Source organism: Lissotriton vulgaris, chromosome 10 (genome assembly GCF_964263255.1).
Source record: "Lissotriton vulgaris chromosome 10, aLisVul1.2, whole genome shotgun sequence".
Classification (NCBI taxonomy): domain Eukaryota; kingdom Metazoa; phylum Chordata; class Amphibia; order Caudata; family Salamandridae; genus Lissotriton; species Lissotriton vulgaris.
Genome location: NC_141698.1, coordinates 126,633,653 through 126,656,211, shown reverse-complemented (window position 1 = coordinate 126,656,211; position 22,559 = coordinate 126,633,653). Strand labels below are relative to the sequence as shown.

The 22,559-nt window shown below is 47.0% G+C and overlaps 1 protein-coding gene across 1 annotated transcript in view; it reads left to right on the top strand.

Moving 5' to 3' along the window:
* SDK1 (sidekick cell adhesion molecule 1) overlaps positions 1-22,559 on the top strand; it is a 1,937,536-nt gene that overhangs the window by 1,464,644 nt on the left and 450,333 nt on the right. Inside the window, exons 16-18 of the mRNA XM_086940699.1 lie at positions 3,879-4,019; positions 11,981-12,162; positions 20,364-20,479. Coding sequence (XP_086796825.1) covers positions 3,879-4,019; positions 11,981-12,162; positions 20,364-20,479 — 439 coding nt within the window. The remainder of the gene's footprint in view (positions 1-3,878; positions 4,020-11,980; positions 12,163-20,363; positions 20,480-22,559) is intronic.

The following is a 22,559-nucleotide window of genomic DNA, read 5'->3' as shown; positions in this document are numbered from 1 at the left end:
CAACAGTGCAACAGATAGGGACATCCAGTACACGAAAGCGGTGGGCGTCCTCCATTGGTTCCCACACACGCCTAGAAACAAGACTACCAGCAAATTTATAGACTTGGGGCTCATTCTAGCTAAGCGGGAGATAACGAGAAATTGGAAATCGAGAGTGGGGCCCACGTATAAAAGATGGTATGGGGAATGCCTGCGGTGGGCGGCATGTGAGAGCACCTTGAGATACCAGATGGCCTGGAGAACGAATGATGAGAAGGCTCTGGAGAGGGCGACTGCGTGGGAAATGATGGTGCAGGCGCTCCGTGACGTAGATGATGAGGAGCAGGTGGGCGAGGAGGAGTTGGATATGGCAGACCCTGTCACCATACCGGGGAACACACCTTAGTGAATGTATGTACTTCCTACACCACAACAGACGTTCTTCCAACAATGATATAGCGCGGCGCGACCACGGGGGGGGAGGGAAGGAAGCTGGAATTGGCGGGCTGTTGGGGAACGAAATTATGGGGTGGGGGAGGGGCGAAAATCACGAAAAGCAACCCAGAAATACTTTGGCTCTACTAGTGTCGGACAATGTAAGGTATTACGAGAACTATTAATGGACAGAAGCCAAACCGTGCCTAAGGAGGAGGCAGACCTCCTGGACAAGAGCACAATGAACATTACCATTACTTGTTTACGGAGAAATTATACTTTTGATTATATTGTCTGTACAATTATATTGGTGATGCAATAAAAATGATGTTAAAAAAAAAAAAAAATGGAAAAACCACTGGTGACAATCAGTCACTTACAGTCGAGTTGCATTGTACCCTTGCAGGGTAAAGGTGATGCGGGTCCCAGTACTAGGCCACAACAAGCAGTTCAATTTTACCTGGCCCGTGGAGCCTGGGTGCAAAGTTGTCCTGGCTGTCCCTGGTGCTGAACGGGAGCTGCAGGAGCGCTGATTTTACCGCTTACACAGTACTGCACGGAATAAGGTGCAAAAACGCGACAAGGGAGTGATTGCTGACGTTGGTTGAAGGTAGAATGGAGTTCTATGCAGCATTAAGTGAAGGGGTCGGTTGACCGGACTGGCTACCAACAAGCCTTGGTAGCCATAATCCTGAGAAAAAGGTACTTTGACGTCCGGTGGTCCTGCGAAACGCAGTAGCTGCCTGTAACTTTGTGGAATGCAGGACTACATTTCCCACAATGCACTAGACCAATGGGAATTGAGCGATACCACAGATGACCCAATGCCCAGCGATTCTTTGGATCCAGAGAGTTGTTTTGCCTGCATTTTGCAAGGGACTAGCGCCACTAGTCCAGGCGAGTTTGAGGGTGCTTCAGGCTTCCACAAGGGTCCCTCTGTGTGGGGAAACTAAGAGTTTGCCTAGGAGGAGACTTGATCAGGCAGTTCTAGAAGCATTGCCACAGGTGCAGAGTATCCCCTTTTTGCTTTGTGTAAGTCCTTTTCTTGCAGACACAAGTCTCTTCTTTTGTCCTCTTCAATGCAGGTTGCTTAGAACTGAGGTTCTGGTGTCAGAGGGGTCCCTTAACTCTAGATTTGGGCGCGTTAGAGGGTGTGGGAGCAATTAGCCAACAGGCTGCTAGTCCCTGCAGCAAGTCCGCCCCTGAGATGACCACATGGGCTGTGTGTCACCTTTTATAACCAGTACCCTCTATTTTGCCACTTCTAATAATGGCAGACCCTTCTTACAGTGTAGACCTGGCTGCCCATCCTGGAGGTATGACTAGCCCTCTGGGGTGTATACCTTCTTGCATACCTGATTTCCTACTTGCCCGGTTGCACATGTGCCTGTGGCAGGGGGAGGGCCGTTTCCTCATCTGGGAGTCAGTCCTGATGCATATCAGAGGTGGTGCAGCCTTTGAAGCTCACTGCCTCGATGTGCCACTTCACTACCCTTCCTGGGCGGGAGGTGGTATGGCCTCAACCTGCCCAGTTCTTTGTTTCTGACTATTGTGAGTGGTCACACTGCCTGGCAGGAGGTCAGAATCCTTTCTTGGCAGCAGTAAGCGCGGAATGTGAGCCAGAGCACAGAGAAGCTGAGGCAACCAGGTGGGCAGCCTCTAAGGTAGCCACCTTGGTGCATACCACATCACCCTTGACACAAGATTTGTGTCAGTGGTGAGAAGGCACTTTGTTTGATACCAAATACAACATTGACAAGCTGTACTATAATGGAGCTGCCAACCTCGGGGTTGCCCGGATGCCAGCCGATGTTATCCTATGGACCTTCTATCACATATAGGACCAGATGTAGGTAAATATCATTTACCGATTCTAAAATACCGAATGTTACTGATTCAGTATTTTTAAATCGGTAAATGGTATGTAGCTAATGATTCAGTAAATTTTACCGAATCGGTAAAATTCGGTAAATACCGATTCGGTATTTACCGATTCGGTATTCCCCATTCATGCCTATGGGCCTGGAGGCCCATAGGAATGAATGAGAATTACCGATTCGGTAAATACCGAATCTGTAATAGGGGTAGACTTACAAGGGTGGCAGGGTGTCACATTGACACCCTGTTGCACCCCTGAATAGTGTATGGGTGCACATGTGGCACACATACATGCCCTAAAGGCATGTATGTCTGCCACATGGCACTGTTAAAAAAGCACAAAATTGCTTTTTTAACGGTTTTCATTATTTACCACCAACTTGTAGTTGGTGGTAAATAACGAATCCTTAAATGTGAAAAGCACTCACTTGAGTGCTTCCTACATTAAGGATTAAGTAATTTACCGAATCGGTATGTTAAGAATTCGGTAATTTACCGATTCCTTAAGTTACCGATTCGATGCCAAATACCGGTCAGTAACGGCGAAATTCGGTAATTTCAGTTGTTACCGACCCGTATTGGGCAACCTACATCTGGCCCTTAGTGTCTTTTAAAGTGAAGGACACTATAGGAACATATAAGCTTGCACTTGCATGTACACACCTCTAGTATACTGCATCTTGCCTCCTGGGCTTTAGGAAGCCTTCCTTAGGGGTAAATGATATACAGTAAAGGCAGTGTATTGATTCTAATCACACATGGTGAGGGCAGAGTCGAGTACAAACAGTTTGCACTGCTCCTGCAGTCTGCACTGCAAGCCTGCTGCCAGTAGTTTACTTGGGTCATTCAGTGTGGGATAAACAGTTTCAGCAGGCCCTGGGGACCCCTTTACCACCTATGCCCTGGGTACCCCTTGTACCACATACTAGGGACTTAAAAGGAGGTTAATGTCCTTGTCAATTGGGAATGCCAACTTGCACATAACAGTTTTAGGTAGATAGCACTGGGGTCTGGGCAGCATATTCCAGTGCCCTGTCAGAGTCCTAACCTTCAGCACTGGAGCAGAAAGTGGAGGCTGACCTCACAAAAAGGGCTATTTCCTACACTAGCTTTCTCTAGCATCTAGTGAAGAACACAAGAATGGATGAATGCTTTTAAGGGAAAGAGTGAGAAAACCAATGCATCCCTCTTTTAATATGATTGCGGCTAGATTTACATGCAGATGTGCCATAAACATATTTTTTAAGGCCATCCTTATTTGTTGCCAAAATATTGAACTAAATCCTTTATATATTTTAATGTGTATTTATGTTCAAATGAAATTCTAATTTTGGCTCTCTAATGGTTATGATAGTCAACTGGATTTATTTACTGAGGAATTGTAGCATATATGTGTTCTGATTGTGGGTGGTTTCTGGAGTGTGCTCTTAAGGAACACTTTTAATGTTGGAATAAAAATGTATTTCGAATTTTGATGAATGCAGTTTAAATCTGAAAGCTTAATAAAGGTACATTTGAGGCTGAATGTTTAAATAATAATTTTGACACTGTCATGCATGTGACTTATATGATGCTGTTGTGCTCAGATTGATGTTGCCTGAAGAAACCCCCAGCGCACCGCCCAAAAATATTGTGGCCAGCGGACGCACTAATCAGTCCATCATGGTGCAGTGGCAGCCACCTCCTGAGAGTGACCACAACGGTGTCCTTCATGGGTACATTCTAAGGTAAATTGCTTGTGGCTTGGTTTGGATCTTGGAGTGATGCTGAGCAGGAAGCTTCTAGGATGTGTACATGTTTTATTTGTTGCACCATGGTTTCATCTCAGCAACACAGCAGCAGTCAGAACTTAGGGCCCGATTCACAGAACTGACTTAAGACAAAATCCTAAACTTACTACTTTTGGTATTCACAGAAGTTAGGATTTTGTCTTAAGTTTGTCCTAACTTCTGTGAATACCAAAAGTAGTAAGTTTGGGATTTTGTCTTAAGTTAGTGCTGTGAATCGGGCCCTTACCGCTTTACTACTGAACCCCCCTTTCCCACTGTCATAAAATGGAAACCCGTCATTTTCCACTGAGTTGGATACCATGTGCACCTACTCATTCATTATTCTCTTGCATCCTCCTGCCTTACATTTTTGAGAAAGTCCAAGTACTTTCTTGTTTACAGTTATGAAAGTCGCTGACTATCAGGAGAATGGAAATTAAAGTGAACAGGTCGAAGATGTGTCATGCTGAGACCAAATGTCTTCAACTTTCTTGAGTTTGGCTGTAAAGCCAACACCAGAGTATTTTTTGATTAAGGGAGTGATGATTTAGGTCTACATTTAATGGAAAGCACTGGCCGCCACGCACCTGGAGAATGACTTTGAGGCTTTAATGCTGGAATTGATGCTTCGCCCTACTGCAACCTTTAAGAGTTGTTGTAACCTTTACTCCTGACTTTGGAAGTCTTGATTCTGGTCTTAAAATATTCCAACAGGATCTTAACTGAGAAATTAGTCACAGACAATTGTGTTCACCTTTATTTTTCCTTCCTTATAGCAGATGTAAACAAAGAGATCCCCACACCAGTCAATCGCACAATTTCCGCCTTATAAGTTCACTACCTATGGGCGGCATAACGAGTACTTATGTTTCCTGTTTCTCCTCTTTCCCGCTGTGTTAGGAAGACTTAGGGCCCGATGTAGGTAGTGCGTTACCGATCGGTAACGGCCGAAAATACCGATTTTTGGCCCTTACCGATCGGTAAACAGCCATCCAGATGTAGGGAACCAAAAATAGAAATAATCGGACAGTAAACCGAATCGGAATGAGTACCGAATGGGAAAGAATCCGATACGTACATACCGAAAATCGGATATGTAACGAATCGGAAAAACACCGATTCGGATGCAAATACCGATTCGGTCCATGTACCGAATCGTTAGTGACACCGATTCGGAAAATCACCGATTCGGTCCAATTACCGAATCGTTAGTGACACCGAATCGGAAATTCACCGATTCGGTCCCATTACCGAATCGTTAGTGACACCGAATCGGAAAATCACCGATTCGGTCCCATTACCGAATCGTTAGTGACACCGAATCGGAAAATCACCGATTCGGTCCATGTACCGAATCGGTACAAATACCGATTCGGACATGAGCCGAATCGGAAAACATGCCGATTCGTATGAATCTCCGATCGGGAAATTCCCCGATTCCGACAGTTGGGGAGATGTAGGGAGGCACAGAAACACCGAAATCGGCTCAAAATCGGTAGAATTCACTCGGTATTTACCATGGATTGCAATCAGGTGGTAACCAACTCCAACCCATATAAACAGTCCCAAAATGCATTGCAACTTGCAGGATGGCAGCTTTCTATGTCATTGCGAGGCGGCTACGGCTACAGCAGGAAGGACAGAGGGAATGGCTAAGAAATGAACAGGTCTACAGACAGAGGATAACCCTGTTCATGCTCACTGAGGCTGAGATCCTACAGAGATACAGGCTGGACTCTGACACCATACTTGAGCTCATCAGGGACCTTAAGCCATACTTGGATCACCACACCCCAAGGGCACACGCCATCCCTGCGCACGTCCAGGTGCTATGCAGCCTACACCTGGTAGCGTCTGGCAGCTATCAAAGTGGAGTAGCAGCAGCAGGAGGGGTGAGCCAGAGCAGCCTGTCAAGGTTCTTCCACATATTCCTTGACGCCATGATAGACAGGATGGACCAATACATCTCTTTCCCTGCAACCCATGCAGAACTGCTACAAACTAAAGCTGACTTCTACCAGATGGCACAATTTCCCCAAATCATCGGTTGCATAGATGGCACACACATTCCGATTTGCCCACCAGCGGACACCGAATACATATACCGCAATCGGAAATCTACACACACCATCAACGTGCAGGTGATCTGCAATGCCAAGTGCACCATCACAGACCTGGTAGCAAAATTTCCAGGGAGTACCCATGACTCCTATATATTCCAACAGAGCGGCATATATGCACGGCTGATGGCTGGCGAATTTGGAGAAGGATACCTCCTAGGTGAGACACATCATCAGACCCCCATAACACATAGTAGGTAGGTGGAATACATGTATGCATGTGTCTAATGTGACCCCTTTCTCTTCCAGGCGACAGTGCATATGCCCTCCGCTCATTCATACTCACCCCCTACCTCAACCCCTCCACACCCAGCCAAAGGAGGTATAACCGGGCCCACATACGCACAAGGAATGTTGTTGAACGGACCTTTGGCATCTGGAAAAGTAGATTCAGATGCCTGCACAAGAGTGGAGGTGCAAGGCAGTATACCCCCATCACCTGCTGCAAGATCATAGCTGTATGTGCAATGTTACACAACCTTGCGGTCAAGAAGGGCACTGAGGTGGAGTTGTCTGACTACGAGGACTATGACGACGACGAAGCTGTGCCACTGACACAGCCAGCTGGGGTGTGTACGCCAAGTGATGGCAGATACAGACGTGAGGAGATCACTGAGAACTATTTCTGACTGAGTACAGATGCAAAGACAGCTAAATGTTGCTTGGAAAAATTTTTTTTCAATAGTGATGCACCACAGTTACAGCACTGATGTGCATCAAAAAATGGAGATTGTAAAATCAAATAAAGTCCAGGGTTCTGGTTTGCTCATCCCCCCTTGCCAGGCTATTTTTTGGCCCGCTTGCCAGACCCACTGGGGTGTCCCTCGGCCCCCTCCGAATGCCCAGCAGCATCAGCGGATCGCCTGGTGCTCCTCCGTGGCTCTGATGCAGCGCTGGCCGGGCTGCTGCGGCTGCTGCTGTCTCCAGCATCACCCAGGTCCAGGGCAGGATTGGAGGCGGTGTTTGATATTATCATGGCCTCCATGGCCGTGGTGATCCTGGCCATCCCCCTAGTCAGCTCAGCCGTATGCTGACTGAGCACAGATTCTTGATTGGAGCTGCGATGGCACAGTTGTGCGGTCGCCGCTGCAAGGCGGGCCATGGCCCGGTTCAGCACCCGGGCATCCCTCCTGCGCGCAACCTCATGCTCCTCCTGTCTGGCAGATGAGTGGGTGATGGCAGTGGTCAGCCTGCCTAACCCTGCTGCCACCTCCTTGTTGCTGTCCACAACAGCCTGGAAACCCTTCACCAACTCCCCCATCTGCATGTTGTGCTGCAGGAGCTGGCGTTGGCAGGCCATGGTGGATCTGGCCTGTTGGCGCTGGATTTTAACCATCTGTCCCTCCAGGCCCAGGAACACACTGCCCTCCCGTGCTGGTGCAGCAGTGGTGGTGGTGGCACGGCGTCGGGCACTGCTGCTTCCGGCCTGCTGAGTGGGCTGGGGTGCCACTGGTGGGGGTGTGGTGCTGGCCGGTCCCTGAGCCCCTGCTCCCAGGACTGGTTGGACAGGTGGCAAGGCCACGGTTGTGGCAGGAGCTGGTGTAGGCGGAATGGTCTGCCTTGTAGGGGAGTTTTCTGGTGAGAATTGCAAGGGGGGTGTGCTGCCCAGTACTGGGGAGTGCACTGCTTGGAAGTCAATGACCAGGACTCCCTCCATTCCTAGCCCTGGGGTGTCTCCTTCCTCATCCTCCTCCTCCTCCTGGCCAGCCTGGCTGGTGCTCGGCCCTGCGACTGCAGTGTTGGACGTTGCTGCTCCCTCTGCTGTCACAGTTGTTCCGCCTGATGGGGCCCCTAGGTACAAAGAAGCATTTGTAAACTGAGTGCCGATGTATTACAGTCAGTACAATTATGGCATTCCACATGTCCTTGCATCTCCTTACACCGTGTCACCCTGTTTCCTGTCTTGTGATTCTGCACTGACATATTTGGCTAACTTCTGCTGACTACATGTACCATGATGCTTGTCTCTTGTATGTTGGTGACAGTACAGTGCTGGTGTTTGTCTATGCATTGTGTCTAATGGGGAGGTGTCTGGTAGGGTGTGTCATGATGCGCATGCTTCTTACCTGTAGCTGTGGCTCTCGCAGAGCTGTCCAGGGTCCCGATTCCTACGATACTCTCCCTCTCGATGGTGCTGGAGACAATTTCCTCCAGATCGGTGAAGGGTGGCGCCGGGTTCTGGCCTCCTCCAGTGTGTCCAGCCTGCCTTTGAATGTCAGCCAGCTTCCTCTTCGTGAGGCTGCGGATGTCGTAACACCTTTTTTTCAGTTCCTCTATGGACCTGGGGGTGACACCCACAGCATTCACCTTCTGGGCGATGTCGGCCCAGATTCTCCTCTTGGTGCTGTCTGGCACGTTGAGGGACAGCTTGCCAAACAGCTGGCGGTGCACCTCACCACCTCCTCAACCAGCACCTGAAGTTCGGTGGTGGTGAACTTGGGCTTCCTCTTCTGGGAGGACTTCTGGCTTCCAGACTGATCTGCCATTTTCTCCTGTTCAGTTTGCAACCTCCTTCTCCAACTGCTGCTAACTGTGTGTGTTGGGCTCAGGCAGGCTTTCCAGAAACTTCTTAATTAGCTGCACCTGCCAGGGTTGCCACTCCCTGTTTGGGTGGGGGAGGGGGAGCCACCTCATTGGCTGAATCGCCTATTGCCGATTCGGCTTTTACCGAATCGGTATTATCCGAATCGGTAAAATCCGATTCGGTATTATCCGAATCGGTAAAAGCCGAATCGGTTCATTCAATGCATTCCTATGGGCTTTTTCGCCATGGGTCTGTTTTCATGGCTACGAATCTATGATTGACGAATCGGATTTTACCGAATCGGCTATTACCGAATCGTTATTCGCCGATTCGGGAATATCCGATTCGGTGGTAGCCGATTCGGTGATTTCCGAGTCGTTGTTGGCCGATTCGGTACTTTCCGATTCGGACCGAGCAGAATCGGAACGTACCGAATCTCATTACCGATGCCGACCGAATCGGTATTCATTCGGTTTTTTTTTCCTACATCTCGTTTTCCGATTTCAGAATACCGATTCGGCCCGCCTCGGTATTTTAAAATCGGAAAATCGCGTTTACCTACATCGGGCCCTAAGTCTCCATGCTCTGTTGACATATCCTCGTTGCATGCCACTCTACTTGCATCTTTGCATCTACAACAGCATCTTCTGTCTCATTTCCATTGCTTTCCACAACTACATCAATCTCTGTTCCCGTAACTTACCCCCCTTGAACCACATTTTAAGTCCCTCATGAAATTGTAATGGTCACTCCTATCCTCCACCACCCCCCTACATGCTTTCAAACCAAATTGCCAAAGAGCACATCATAAGCATGATAGTGCTAAAACATAGTATTTTGCCTCTTTCTTTCTTGCTCCCTACAATGGCATTTTCTAGGTGCCTGAGGAATAGAAGGTGTTAGGATCAACTACAATTCAACAATTACAGTGTAACCAATTTGGCCACACAGTAACACTCTGAGTCAGAAGATGGGATTAATGTTGGATTTATTACGAATTCAAAGCCAGACTGATATACACAAGTCTCAGGAATTTATTGTAAAAGTGCAGAATAACTACTGGTAGACCAAATCATCTGACATGTAGTCTCATTAACATGATGCATACATGAAATTCTGTGATAGCAATGTAAAATGATAGGGAAAGAATGTGATGATCTTTAAATGATTTGTGGTCCTCTTGCCTGTTATGCATGAGGAAAATCTAAATCTACTCGAAATAATAATGGATGAGGAAACCCTAATTTGATCCATTGAAAGAGAATGTGTCAGCATAGCAGAACCTCTGTAGAAGTTCTTCAAAGGAAAGGAATATTGTATAGCATGAAGCTACACAAAAGAGATGTCGCAAAGAGGTCTCTACCTCTCAAAGTCTGAAGCGAATCTTAACCTAGCTGGATTGATCTCCAATTAAACCCCCCAAAGAGCCTTCAAGAACCTCAGATCATGAGCCTCATTATTTTCCACCTTCACAAACTAAAACTTGGCGACTACTCTTGAAACTCCTTTCCTTTGGTCTGCACATCTGAAAGGTCCTTGGATTCCTCTCGTCTCCAATTCCGTACAAACAGTAGTTCTCCCTTTGTTCATTAAGACTTCTCGTTCTTGCCAAAAGATACTCTTTTCGAACCTCACCGTCTCTGTTGTACAATGTGCTTTTTTCTATTCATAAGATCACACAACTGTACCTGCAAGATACTCTTTTGGAACGTCACCATCTCTGTTGTACAATGTGATTTTTTCTATTCATAAGATCACACAACTGTACCTGCGGAGGAGAGAAAAAACATTGCACAGAAAGCAAACATTCAAGTTAAATGTTTAAACATTAAGACATCTAAATGCCTAGTGTCTTTGTTCCGCATGACGTGGCAAGCATCTCAATACATGTTTCAATGCATTTTTATAGCTATGTATACAGTAAGATATAGATGCAAAGTACTATTCAAATGAACACATGATTATTCAGTATTAACAACATTATTCATACCACACAAATGCAGATATATAAAGGGACTGCAATTCGATGTTACTGTTATGAAAACATTAGTTATACACACACTTGTAAATGTCGAGATTACACAGTGAATGCACTTACTGTAGCTGTTCAGTGCACCACATCAGATTAATGATATTATGATATTAAGTCACATGAACAAGTGGGAAAAGAGGCTATATAGCAAACCAATATTATTGTACCGCCCTAATGGTACATAAAATCAAATTATTTGCGACCTTATATAGTTCATGAATGATACAAAAATGTATATCCAAATTCAGAAACCATTTTATTTATATTTTTTTCCTTATTTGTTGTAAATATTATTTGTCATTTTTAAATATTTCTTTTCAACATTAGTAACAATTAATTTAACAAAATACATTCAACTACATATATCACATGCAATCACATAACACATAAGAAAAAAGAAGAGTGCTATACGACATATTCGGTCGGTGGAAAATTTGAAGGAGGCAATGCGGTGGAATAAAACAGCAAACCTAGTAGTGTGTAGGGGTCCCCTTTTTCCAAAAATTAAGTCACATGAATACATGAGGCCATATGTAAATATATATATGGCTTGGTCAAACATAAAAGGGTGGAGCCAAAGTTGTGCTGCTCCAATGGACAATTTCATTGAGGAGAGAGATGAGTCAGGGAAGAGCAAAGCTGTAATCGCACCAGGGGGTGACATCACTATACAACCCTACCAACACACTGCTCTAATGATCTGCAGGCGAGGACAGTGCAGCCCTCCGGATTCTGCCAGAAGGGGGGGGGGCACTGGAGCTCAGGGCCCCCCTGTACCATGTGGGCTATTGTTACGCCAGTTTCAGGTGCACAGATTAAAAAAAAAAACAATGTCAATTGGATTGGCAGCTGCGTCTTGATAACCCCCTTCTCCCCACCCCCCTCCCCTGTCTGTTATGTATTTTCCCTGCCGGATCACAGATTTTATGAAACAGTTATGTTTAAAAAGCTATATTTTTCAGCAGTCACATAGCAGGATAAAATTGCAGTTTTGTTTGACCCGAAGCGTGTAATGTCCTCGACCTCGGATTATAAATTCTGCATCATTCGAGCTGGGTGCATTATCAGGATGTGAGCTCTTGGTGGCTGCGCCTCCGCTCCTATCCTTTTGAGGGTTTTATGAGCGCGCTGTAAAAGTGTGGCTGCCGCCTGTTGGCGGCCGGTGCTGTGTGGCTGATTGGTGCAGGGCGCGTAACCGCTGCCATGTAATTGACTGCCGTGTCCTCTTCCTCTCCCTCTACAGATATCGCCTGGCTGGCCTCCCCGGGGAGTACCAGTATAAAAACATCTCCAGCCCGGAGATTAATTACTGCCTCGTCAAGGACCTGATCATCTGGACGCAGTATGAGATCCAGGTGGCGGCGTATAACGGAGCTGGCCTGGGCACCTTCAGCAGGGCAGTGATCGAGTACACTTTGCAGGGAGGTGAGCTCTGTCTTTTCTGCTAATAAAACGGATCAACCATACTTACTTTCAGCTCGGGCTTCATTCGAAAAGGGTTAAGGTTTATGATTGGTTCCTTTGAGATGCAAGTGAGGACCTGGCAACCAAAGAGTAAGAAAGTGGGCGTGAATGGTAGGAGCAATGGCCACCCTTTAGCATGTGCCAGCGGTGCCCACGCCCAGGGCGCCACACTCCAGAAGGGCTCTGGAGCTCCCTGCAGCAGTTTCTCTACGACCAGGGCTCGAGTCGGGGTACCACGCGGGTCGACGGCGTCCCCCCACTTATTTTACCGGGGGACGCCATCCCCCCTGCCAAACAGCTGGACTTCACTCTTTGGCCTCTCTGGGACAAGGATCTTGACACCTTTTGTGACGTCACTTCCAGTCGTGACGTCACTTCCGGTGACCGCGTCCCCCCACTTATTTTACTGGGGGGACGCCATCCCCCCTGCCAAACAGCTGGACTTCACTCTTTGGCCTCTCTGGGACGAGGAGCTCGGCACCTTTCGTGACGTCACTTCCAGTCGTGACGTCACTTCCGGTGGCCGCGTCCCCCCACTTATTTTTTTACGACTTGTGCCCTGTCTACGACTTAGAGCCAAACAAAAGTGGAAAGTGGACACCAAATGTGGTTCCGCCCAGGGGGCTCTGTAACCAATGGCAAGTTCTGTTAGAAGGGGCACGTGGACCTCGCTCACCCAACGTGTGAACGCCGTAGTCCAAAAAGTACTAAAGCCTGATATTTATCCAGAATACTTTTCAAGTGGAACCAATTTCCCAGTAAGCAAATTTTCTGCTTAGCCAATGCATCAACAACAGGCCTCCAGTGGATGCAGTTTGCTTTCCTTCTCAGTAGGCTGTCTTTGTGTTGTGCTTCTGCAATTAATTTCTCCTATCAAGGCAGGTGTGACTAACCACCAGAGTCTGAATGACCCTCTCTGCTGCTCTTTTCTTTTATTAAATGCCCATCTTGGTTCTTTCCCCTGCTCCCCGCTGTAGAATCTAATGGCCCTTGATGCCGCGTGCTGTTATTATCATCCCATATTGATTGGCTGTCTAGTGTCATTTATAAGGGTATTAATCCTTCGCTACAAAATGGCTGCCGCTGATCCTGCATTCAAATTGTCTTCCATGATGTGACATGGAGAAGGCTGCCCAGGCCCCTGCTAAGAATTTCGTGATTGTTAATTGCTTGAGCGCATACAGACCACCCGCGTTTGTAATCTGAGTCCCGCCCCCCGCTATTTGGCACCATATTGATTTTCCAGTGTTATTTATTTCATGTTTATTTTTCATTAGTACATGGCATGAATCCTGAAAAGCAGGGCAAGGCAAAGTGGGTTAGAATAACAGTGGTTGATGATTTAAGAAAAGGTGCCGCTGTTTCAGAAGACCCCAACACACACACGTGTGCGTTCTCTCAGAAATGGCGGCTGACAGGGTTCCATTCATGATGGCGGACGGTTATGCTTGTAAGGCGGGTGATGATGGGAGGAAAAATGGAGTAGGAATGGCTTCTGTGAACTGATTGGTTCTACCAAGCTTGGTTTCTAACCGAGGCACGACTTCAGAAAGCTTTTCGTGATTGGGAAACAGAGTGTATTCTTAATAACTTTATTGATCAGGATCGATCACATGAAGCAACCCTCTGCTGCAAAGAGATGCAAAAAAATGTTGTTTATTGGTCTTAAAATCAGAATTGGAGTCGGTTTTCAGTCTTCCCAGGTTGATAACTTGCATACCATTAACTCTGTTATTTACAGAGTTTTACGACAGTTGCCCACTAGTAATAAAGCAAGTGTCAATACAAATTCTATTGTAAAATCCAAGGGCTCTGTTGTTCCTTTGATTGCAGAATGCAAAGCATGCTGGGGGAATTACTTGTGCCACGATCACTTTAGAGTAGCAGTTTGGAGTTAATGGCAATTAGAGGGTCTTTTATAAGGGGGGATGTGGCATAGTTTTTTGGCACAGTCAGACACTGGAAAAAATGGACATGCTACCTAGATAGCCACAGAGTCACATCAGAGGTTAAAGGGCACACCTGACTCACCTGCATCAGATGGCTGGGCTTTGATGCCTGCAAACTCTCTAGATTTGTCCCCAGTCTCAGGATTTGCATTACTACCTCATATCTGGTAATTCTCCAGGTTTGCGCCTGGGTCTCTCCATTTACGATGCGGTTCTTTTTGCATGAACTCTTGAGTGCTAACGCTATTCTGAGTTGTTGATTTAATAACAACATATCTTGTCAAATCACAGAATTGCATACCATTTTTAGGATTGGATGTTCTCTCATCAAATCAGTGTGGCCTTTAGAGTCTGTCCAATAGCTTTTTCAACTTCTGTTTTACCACCATGTCATATCTGGAAATGCTCATTGGCAGCTCTGCTGGCTCAAACTGCTGTTTTTGTTATTTTAAGTTACTTTTACTTTGTTTCTGTTTGATTTTCAACTTGTAAACATGCTTTTCACCTAATAGTGGGACTGGAAACTGCTTCAGTAAATGGTTAAATTCAAGGCTTTGCATGCTTGCACTGCATATGCAGAGGCACGCCTTAGGCCATACTCCATCTGTTTGATTGCGTGTGCGCTCTCACCATTTCTCACTTATTTTGCCCAATGTTTGAATATGGAACCTGCTTCACTAGAGCTCAGTAAACTTAATTGCATTTCACAGCCCCTGTTCTGGTGACCATTTTTAGGTCTATTCTTTTCAGTTTTTGTTACCTTCATCTTCTTTTTACAAACCGGGTAACTTTTACCAGAAGCATTCTGACTTTAACCTATATGCATTGTACCATCAATCAGGATTCAATCAATCAGGGTTTATAAAACGCGGCTTGTCACCCGATAGGGTATCCAGGGGCTTACAGTCCCCGGAAGCTTATTCGAACAGCCAGGTCTTGAGGGCAGTGTCGGAATTCCAGAAGTGAGGTGATGGTCCGGATGTGCATGAGGAGGCTGTTCCAAGTCTTTGCTGTGATGCGGGAGAAGGAGTGTCCTCCACTTCTGCTTTGGTAGATACAGGGAGTATGGAAAAGTGAAAGGGAGGTGGAGCGTAGTCTTCTCGATGGTTCGTGGAAGTTCAGCCGGTGGTTAATGTAGGCGGGTCCTTAGTTGGGTAGAGTCTAGTGTGTGTGGGTCAGTTTGAATTGGCATCTCTTCTGTGTGGGGAGCCAGTGGAGTTTCCTTAGGTGGGTTGTGATGTGGGTTCATCGGGAGTGGCCGAAGAGGAGTCTGGCTGCAGCGTTCTGTATGGTCTGAAGTCTCTGTCAAAGGTTTGTGACGATTCCTACACAGAGGGCATTGCCGTAGTCCAGTCGGCTGGCGATGAGGGCTTGTGTCAGTGTTTGTTTTGTCTGTTGGGGTAGCCACGTGAAGATCTTACGTAGCATGCACTGAGTGAGGAAGCAGGTGGAGCAGACAATGTTGATATGTGATTTCATGGTGAGCTTGTTGTCAAAGATGATTCTGAGGTTTCTGGCGTGGTTGGAGGAAGTGGGTGCGAGTCCTAGATCTGATGGCCACCAGGAGTTGTTCTGTGTGTTGCTGCTGTTGCCAAAGGTCAGTACTTCCGTCTTGTCTGTACCCGGTAGGTCACGCATAAGGCATTGCTCATATGTGAGACTGAGGTTCTGCGAATTGCGCATCAGCAATGAACTACCCACTCCTACTGGGTCCGGTGTTAGACCCAGGTTTTCTCAATGAAACCTTGGCTACTTTTGTGGGACTCTTCCTTCCATTTAATACTCCAGGAACTCAAAGTCAAGGCGCTGAAGGTGCTTGTGACACTGGTGCCTCTGCTAGAGAATGAGGGTTTCTACAACTTGTTTGTTGCAACAGCGTCCCCACCATAACCAGCCATGGTCATAGAAACCTTGATCCTCAAGCAGGCACTGGAGATTAGGAGAAAGCCTTTCTCCGAGCCTGCAGTTTTCACATCATTGAAAACCAAGGGGTCCATTAGGATGGCGGGCGGGCTTTGGCTGCCCGCCACCCTAACGGAGAAGTGGACCGCCCGCTAACAGTGCGGGGGTCCTGACATAGGCATTAGGATGCGCACGCCTGCAGGCGGGCGCATCCTGCATGTTTACCATTGCAGCGGGCGGAGCAGAATTCTCCGCCCGCCGCAATGGTAAAAGTGCACGTTGTGCTTTTCATAGGGCAACATGACAGGCACCGCACGGTGCCTGCCATGTTGCACTTTGAAATGCGGGGGGGGCCCCCTGGGAGTCCGTGGCTTGCCGCCACGGAAAGGCATTGTCCACAGCCCATTGTAATATGGCGGGCGGTATCTAACAGACACCGCCTCCATGTTACTGGTTTTCCGCCCCGGCCGCAAGGCGACCGGGGCGGAAAACATGCGGGCGGTGTTTGTCACCGCGGCGGTCCCTCCCGCCATACTAATATGACGGGGGGGAATTGGGCTGACGATGTCGGGCGGATTTCCTCCGCCAGGGTGGCGGTGGCCACCGCTACCCTGGAGGAGGCAATCCACCCGACATCCTAATGGGCCCCCAAGTATTGGTCCCCAGAGGGCTGAAGAGATTTTGTATCCAGGAGTCCATCAGTTGATAGAAGGTTTTTTGAAGGGCAACGCACAGTGTTTCCACGTGGACATGATGGCAAATTCTCTATCAAATTTTTATTGAGTGATGCAATATGTGAGGTTATAAGCAGTGCATTGCAGGGGCGTTAGATATAGTTAGCTCAGTTACCTTCTTCATGAGGGTAGGTCTTCGAGGCGCTTAGCCAAGCTGAGGAGGTCACGCCCACCGGGCAGTGACATTTTCAGCCCAGCAAAGTTCAGCTCTGTGCATGTATAGTACATCGCTGCCTAACCTGAACAAAAAGAGTTTTGTCAGGCTGACCTGTGCTCTCTTCATGTTGGGGAAAAGGTTGGGGGGGGGGGGGCAGTGCCCCTCCGCCCTTAAGTAAATGTAGCCATGTAAATGTGTATGTGTGTATATATATATACACGGCAGGTCTGTCTTAATATTCCTGGGGACACTCCACAGCATGGCTAATTGTCAACATTCATTTATTTTCGGCATTACTGCACATAACTCTTTTCGGCTGGCTCCCCATATACACACACACACACACACTTACAAGCTTTGTGTGTGTGTGTATATATTTGCACATATTTATAAGGCTACGCAAAAAAGCAGGACACACCAGATATAGAGGTAAACATGAAGGCTTTAGTCCTACTTTTATGTCTGATTTGTCCTAGTTTTTGCTTTTCCAAAATCTGGTCATCCCATGGCTAGCAGAATTCAGAGAATAAACTAAGGGGGTGAAATGGTGTGCTCTTCCGATGAATGATGTCAATGTAGGTCTTAAAACGATCCCAATGCGACTCCATGAAGCAGAGCAACATTCTAGAACGCCTATTGTTGGAAATTATTATTGACGCAATCAGCTCGCCGAATGGGGCGAGGCCCCTTTAAATCAGGGCCGGGGACCAGCGCGTGCACCTCCCGACTGCATCAATGTTTTCAGAACTCCATCACGTAAGAGGAGCCGGATTGAAAATGCACGGCGTGAAGTGAATCCGCGGAAAGCTGGGAACCCGATATAATTAGAAACATCCTTCATGCTGCCAATTTCTACCTCAGCACCTCACTGATCATTTAATTTAAACAATTAATAAGCGTCTGGAGTGACCAGCAGGTCACGGGCATAAAGGCGGAATTTGTTTGTCTCCAATCTTATCTAATGCATATTGATGCACGTGGAAATGCGGTATATTACGGATTTCACGCCGCTGCAGAGAGAAGCTCTTAATGTGCTTAAAAAGCATAAAAATCTTTATGAAGTTGTCAGGCTCGCGCCTTCCGACCTCGAGTTCTGCCTGTCGTTGAAAACACATTCATTAAAATGCAGATGTTGATTTTCTATAAGGAGGCCCAGAGATAAATTACACGATTAATCATCATTTCTAGGGAAGCAAAAGTTTTGTCTTTTTTTCTAAACTTGTGGCCACGTTTGTGTTTTGTATTTAGTTGGTCGTTTTTCTTCCTACGGCAGCTACTTTTCAAAGGTTGATTTGTTTTCATATCTGAGCTTTGCCTCTTGTTGAAACAGAAATACTTCATATTTTTTGCGAAATATGCAACTATGCAAATTGAAGCAAGCTTTTCATGGTTAGTTAGGTCGGGAGCTTGTCTGGCTTAACACATTCTTCAAGGCACTCTGTTGCCCAGTTTTAGTTCTATCTGCCCGCCAGAATAAACCTTTAATTGGCACCTTAATGGGCAGGTGCCCCAATTTTCACATCTTAACTTTTTTTTTTATAATGCAGCGCTTCAAAGTACACTTTTTTGTATTCCTAAGCGATGTAAATAAAACGTGTTACAATTTACCAGTCTAAAAGAATTTATTTATCAACCTCGGTAGGATGGAGAGCTGAGTCGGCCCTGCCAGAGTTGAACTCGTGGCCTGAAGATCACTGCATAGATCAGGAACACGTGTTTTTTTACTCACCATAACAACTAGCTTCCCAGTACAGCAGAAAACCTGCAGGAATGTTTGACTGACAAGGACATAATTCTGTGAGCACCATCTGTGTGTGATCTTAGTAATATTTCACATAAAATAGGACGTGTTATGCATTTGGGGCATCTTGTGGTAAATAGGAGATGATCGTTACTCAGCTCAAAGGTACTCCTTTTATCACTATTGGAAGGATAAAAGGTGTCTCCTGGTTAATGGCACGGGGAGACACCCGTAAACTCCTATTTGACAAACCATACCCCATTCACAGTAGCATTACTCCTTTCTCTCATCCCTCCAGGTGACTAGCTCATCCCAGGCCTACCTTGTCAGAGATCTCTGTCCCCTCACGTTCTTTCCTCTTGTGGTCTGTGTTCTCTCCACAGGGGCGGCCTTAGGCATGTGCAAGCTGTGCACCTGCACAGGGCCACCAAACCCCAGGGGCCACCACGCCAATATATATCCATAATATAATAATCCTCTGAGGATGGATAAATATTTGCATAGCGGCCCCTGGCAGGTATTTGGCGGCCTCTGGCTCTGTTCCACTTCCAAACACCCTGACCCCCACCCTCTTCACTGGCCGCCGCGCTCCGCCCCGCCCGTAGCCGCTCTTCCGGGGCTCCCTACCTACGCTCCCTGCCCAGGGCCGCCATGAGCCTAGAGCCGCCCCTGCTCTCCATCACACCTCCTCCCAGACTAGGGCAGAGTTTCTACACCCCAGGTGCGTACACTTTATAATAGGCAGGTTTGCCCTTACCAGGATGGCTCGATCAGCAATGGGGCCTCTTTTACACCCGACTCAACCGGTCATCCTTCCAAGGCTGATCCTCGCGCCTTTCTTACACCATCACCCATTTCCACCAAAATGAATTCTTTAGTCGGAGTGTGGTGGAAGAAAACCCGAGGTACACGTGCTCGTATACTCCCTGTTTAATGCCAGAAAGTAAATAAACACCCTAGCAACAAAAGTCACGGAAATAAATTGCCCCAAACAATCAAAAGGCTATAGAACAAGGGATGTGCATAAGGGCAGTGTTTTTTTCATTCTGGAAATGGCAGAATGTGCGTCATTTCCCAGACCGAGTTTAGTGGCAGCTGCATGATACAGCACAGGAAGTGATATCACAAGACCTCTGACCTCTGCCCCTAGCAGAGGTCTTGTGATATCACACATCATTGGAAGACAAAAGACCTGGTAAGTGTAGAGCTAAAAATAACTTCAACAAAAGACTGACAAGGGATTCAAAGTGAAAGCGTAGGCCAGGGGTTACAGTTGCAATCCTCAGTAAGGCCCCTTCACTTCCGGTTACTGAGAATGCTGGGCAATCAGTTCCTTCCTGCTGGAAGGTTTGGCGCCCAGAGTGTCTGTGTCTCCCATCCTGTCGGTGTCAGAGACTCAGGGCACCATCCACTCGAAAGATGGTAGCCCCAGGGATACTTGTGGCCTTGTAAAGCTAATTGTGATCACAGTTGCGACCTCTAAATTACCACGAGCAAATAAATAAAATGTCTTAAATCTGGTAATCCGTATAAAAATATGGCCAGGGCTCCTTCAGAATCCTTTCTGTGTATGTATTATGGTGTTGTCTATTAGCTCCTCAGCTGAAAATCTCTTTCTTTGTGTCTTTTTCCATAATTTATTTTTGACGTTGGTGCCTCCTTTGCCTTGATGAGTGCAGTACCAACCGCGCCGCCACAGAATGTGATCGCCCAAGCAGCAAACTCCACAACAATTCAGTTTCTGTGGAATCCTCCCCCTCAACAGTTTATCAATGGAATCAACCAAGGGTACAAGGTAAACATCAGTTCATTTCAATCACATCTTAATAAAGTGTCCTCCCGTGGCCAGTAAAGCATTGTAACAACCCTACGTAAAAAAATAATTTTGATTGCCATATTATTTTGTTTGACACATCCTAGGAAATGCTGCATTTTGTATAATTTGTGTTTGATTGAAAAATCATAATGTTAGATTTGACTTCTTAAGAAGCTTTCAGTTGCTTTATGTCTCTATAAGATGTCTCGGGTTTATGTGTGAATAGTACACTTTGGAGGTGTGCCTGACGGTTGTACAACACAACAACGCATGCCAACCACTCGTCCCCTTACAACACAGTCGGAATAACAAATGCGTCTTAACCACACATTCCTTTATCATGCAAGTGTTTAGAACAACTTACCTTAAGGAAAGCGCTTGACTTTGGAACAGTATAATTTACTATTCCAACTCCAGTCCGCGCAATAGTAGGGAAAGCATTGGACTTTAACCCCTTCGGTGCTGCGGACGGCCCCTGGCCGTCCCACATGGCGGTGGGCGTGTGTGGAGGACGGCCGCGGGCTGTCCGAACCCCGCCCACTGATTAATTCACCCGCACCTCGGTGGAATTCGTGTCGCGTTCAACGGGTTAAAGACCAACGCTGCCTTACCTAAGGCATGTCATTGGAACGACTTGTGTGGTAAAGGAATGCGAGGTTAAGACACAGTCGTTTTTCCAAACGCGTTGCAAAGGCAGCGCATGGTTTGGCCATCGTTGTAATTGCAGTGTCCCAGGTCTGATAGTGGGCCATGACGGTACTGATCTTCGGAGGCTCTGGCTAACTGACCCTTTCTTTCACCTGAAGCCTGTCGATGAAGGAAAGCTACAGCTGTACTTCAAAATTGCAGTGGAAGCCATCTGGCCATTTCTAATGCCAAATGGGATGCCACTGGGGAGGTCTGGCCCTTCCCCAGTAGCAACCGAAGAACGAGACCTGCACGTTAGGCGCTTGGCTGCATTGATAATGGTGATGGGGTAACTGAAAGAGCAAGTAAAGGGGATCACTGGAGGTGCTTGCCATTGTTATTGTGTTGTAACCCATTTCTGGGTAGGATTCTGTATCTATTGTGGCCCCTGAGGAGAATTATGCAGCCATGAGACCTGCGAAACCTACAAGGGTCCAGCAACCCGTTTCCCATGAAGGATTTCCCCTTCCGTATAGGCAGCAGATGCCATTTTGAAGGTTAGATAGGGTGCTTCCTAATGCCATGGCAGACAAGAGTCAGTCACAGAGATGACTTATTTGCACCTTTGGCAGCCTCCTAGGGAAAGGGGCAGAGATGAGGAAATGGAGATAATTTAAACAAGGCTGAGCTAACTAAAGTTGAACATATCCTCTTGAGAACAATCAACGCCCTCTACGCAGATCTAGATCTGAAAAAAAGTAGGACTGAGGCAACTGTGTGATCTGTGGAGGACAAGCTGGAAGGGCAGAATGAACAAATTCCTGGTCTGCGACCGTCCCCTGGTCGCAGCTGGATAGCCAGAGCAGAGTCGACAAAAGCTACGCTCAGAGGAATTGCCATGTTTAAGATTTGTGGAGTTTGGTGCCTGATCAAACTGGAACAATGCTGCCGGATACTACACACGATGCAGAGGAACCCAGCTCATGGTACTGGCCATTCCTAGTCTACTCTCAGCTGAATCACGTACTGGGACAGTGGAGAAGATATTCCAGACCCGGGTGCTAACTAGAGATGGGTATGATGTGGGGAAAGTTTAGTGCTGGGTACGCAGACCTTTAGATTGCCCTCCAGGACAAAAGGCGGTTCCTTTCTGAGGTACTGGGGCAATCACTGGGATGGGATTTCGAGACGAAGTGGACAGCTCTGACAGAATCCTGAAAATAACTGTGTGGGTGGAAACTGTGGTGTACCAAAAGAGCTGCCACCTCCTTTTTCCAGATGTAGGCCCTGATGCCATGGTTAGGAAGAGAGAATTGATGAAGGGCAAAAAGCAGTTGTAAGAGGGTTGGAGACATCAGAAGGGTTCCTGGTCGAGTTGAGGGTGTGTATGGAAGGGTATAGATATGTTTTTCCAAACTGGGGCAGCAGATCT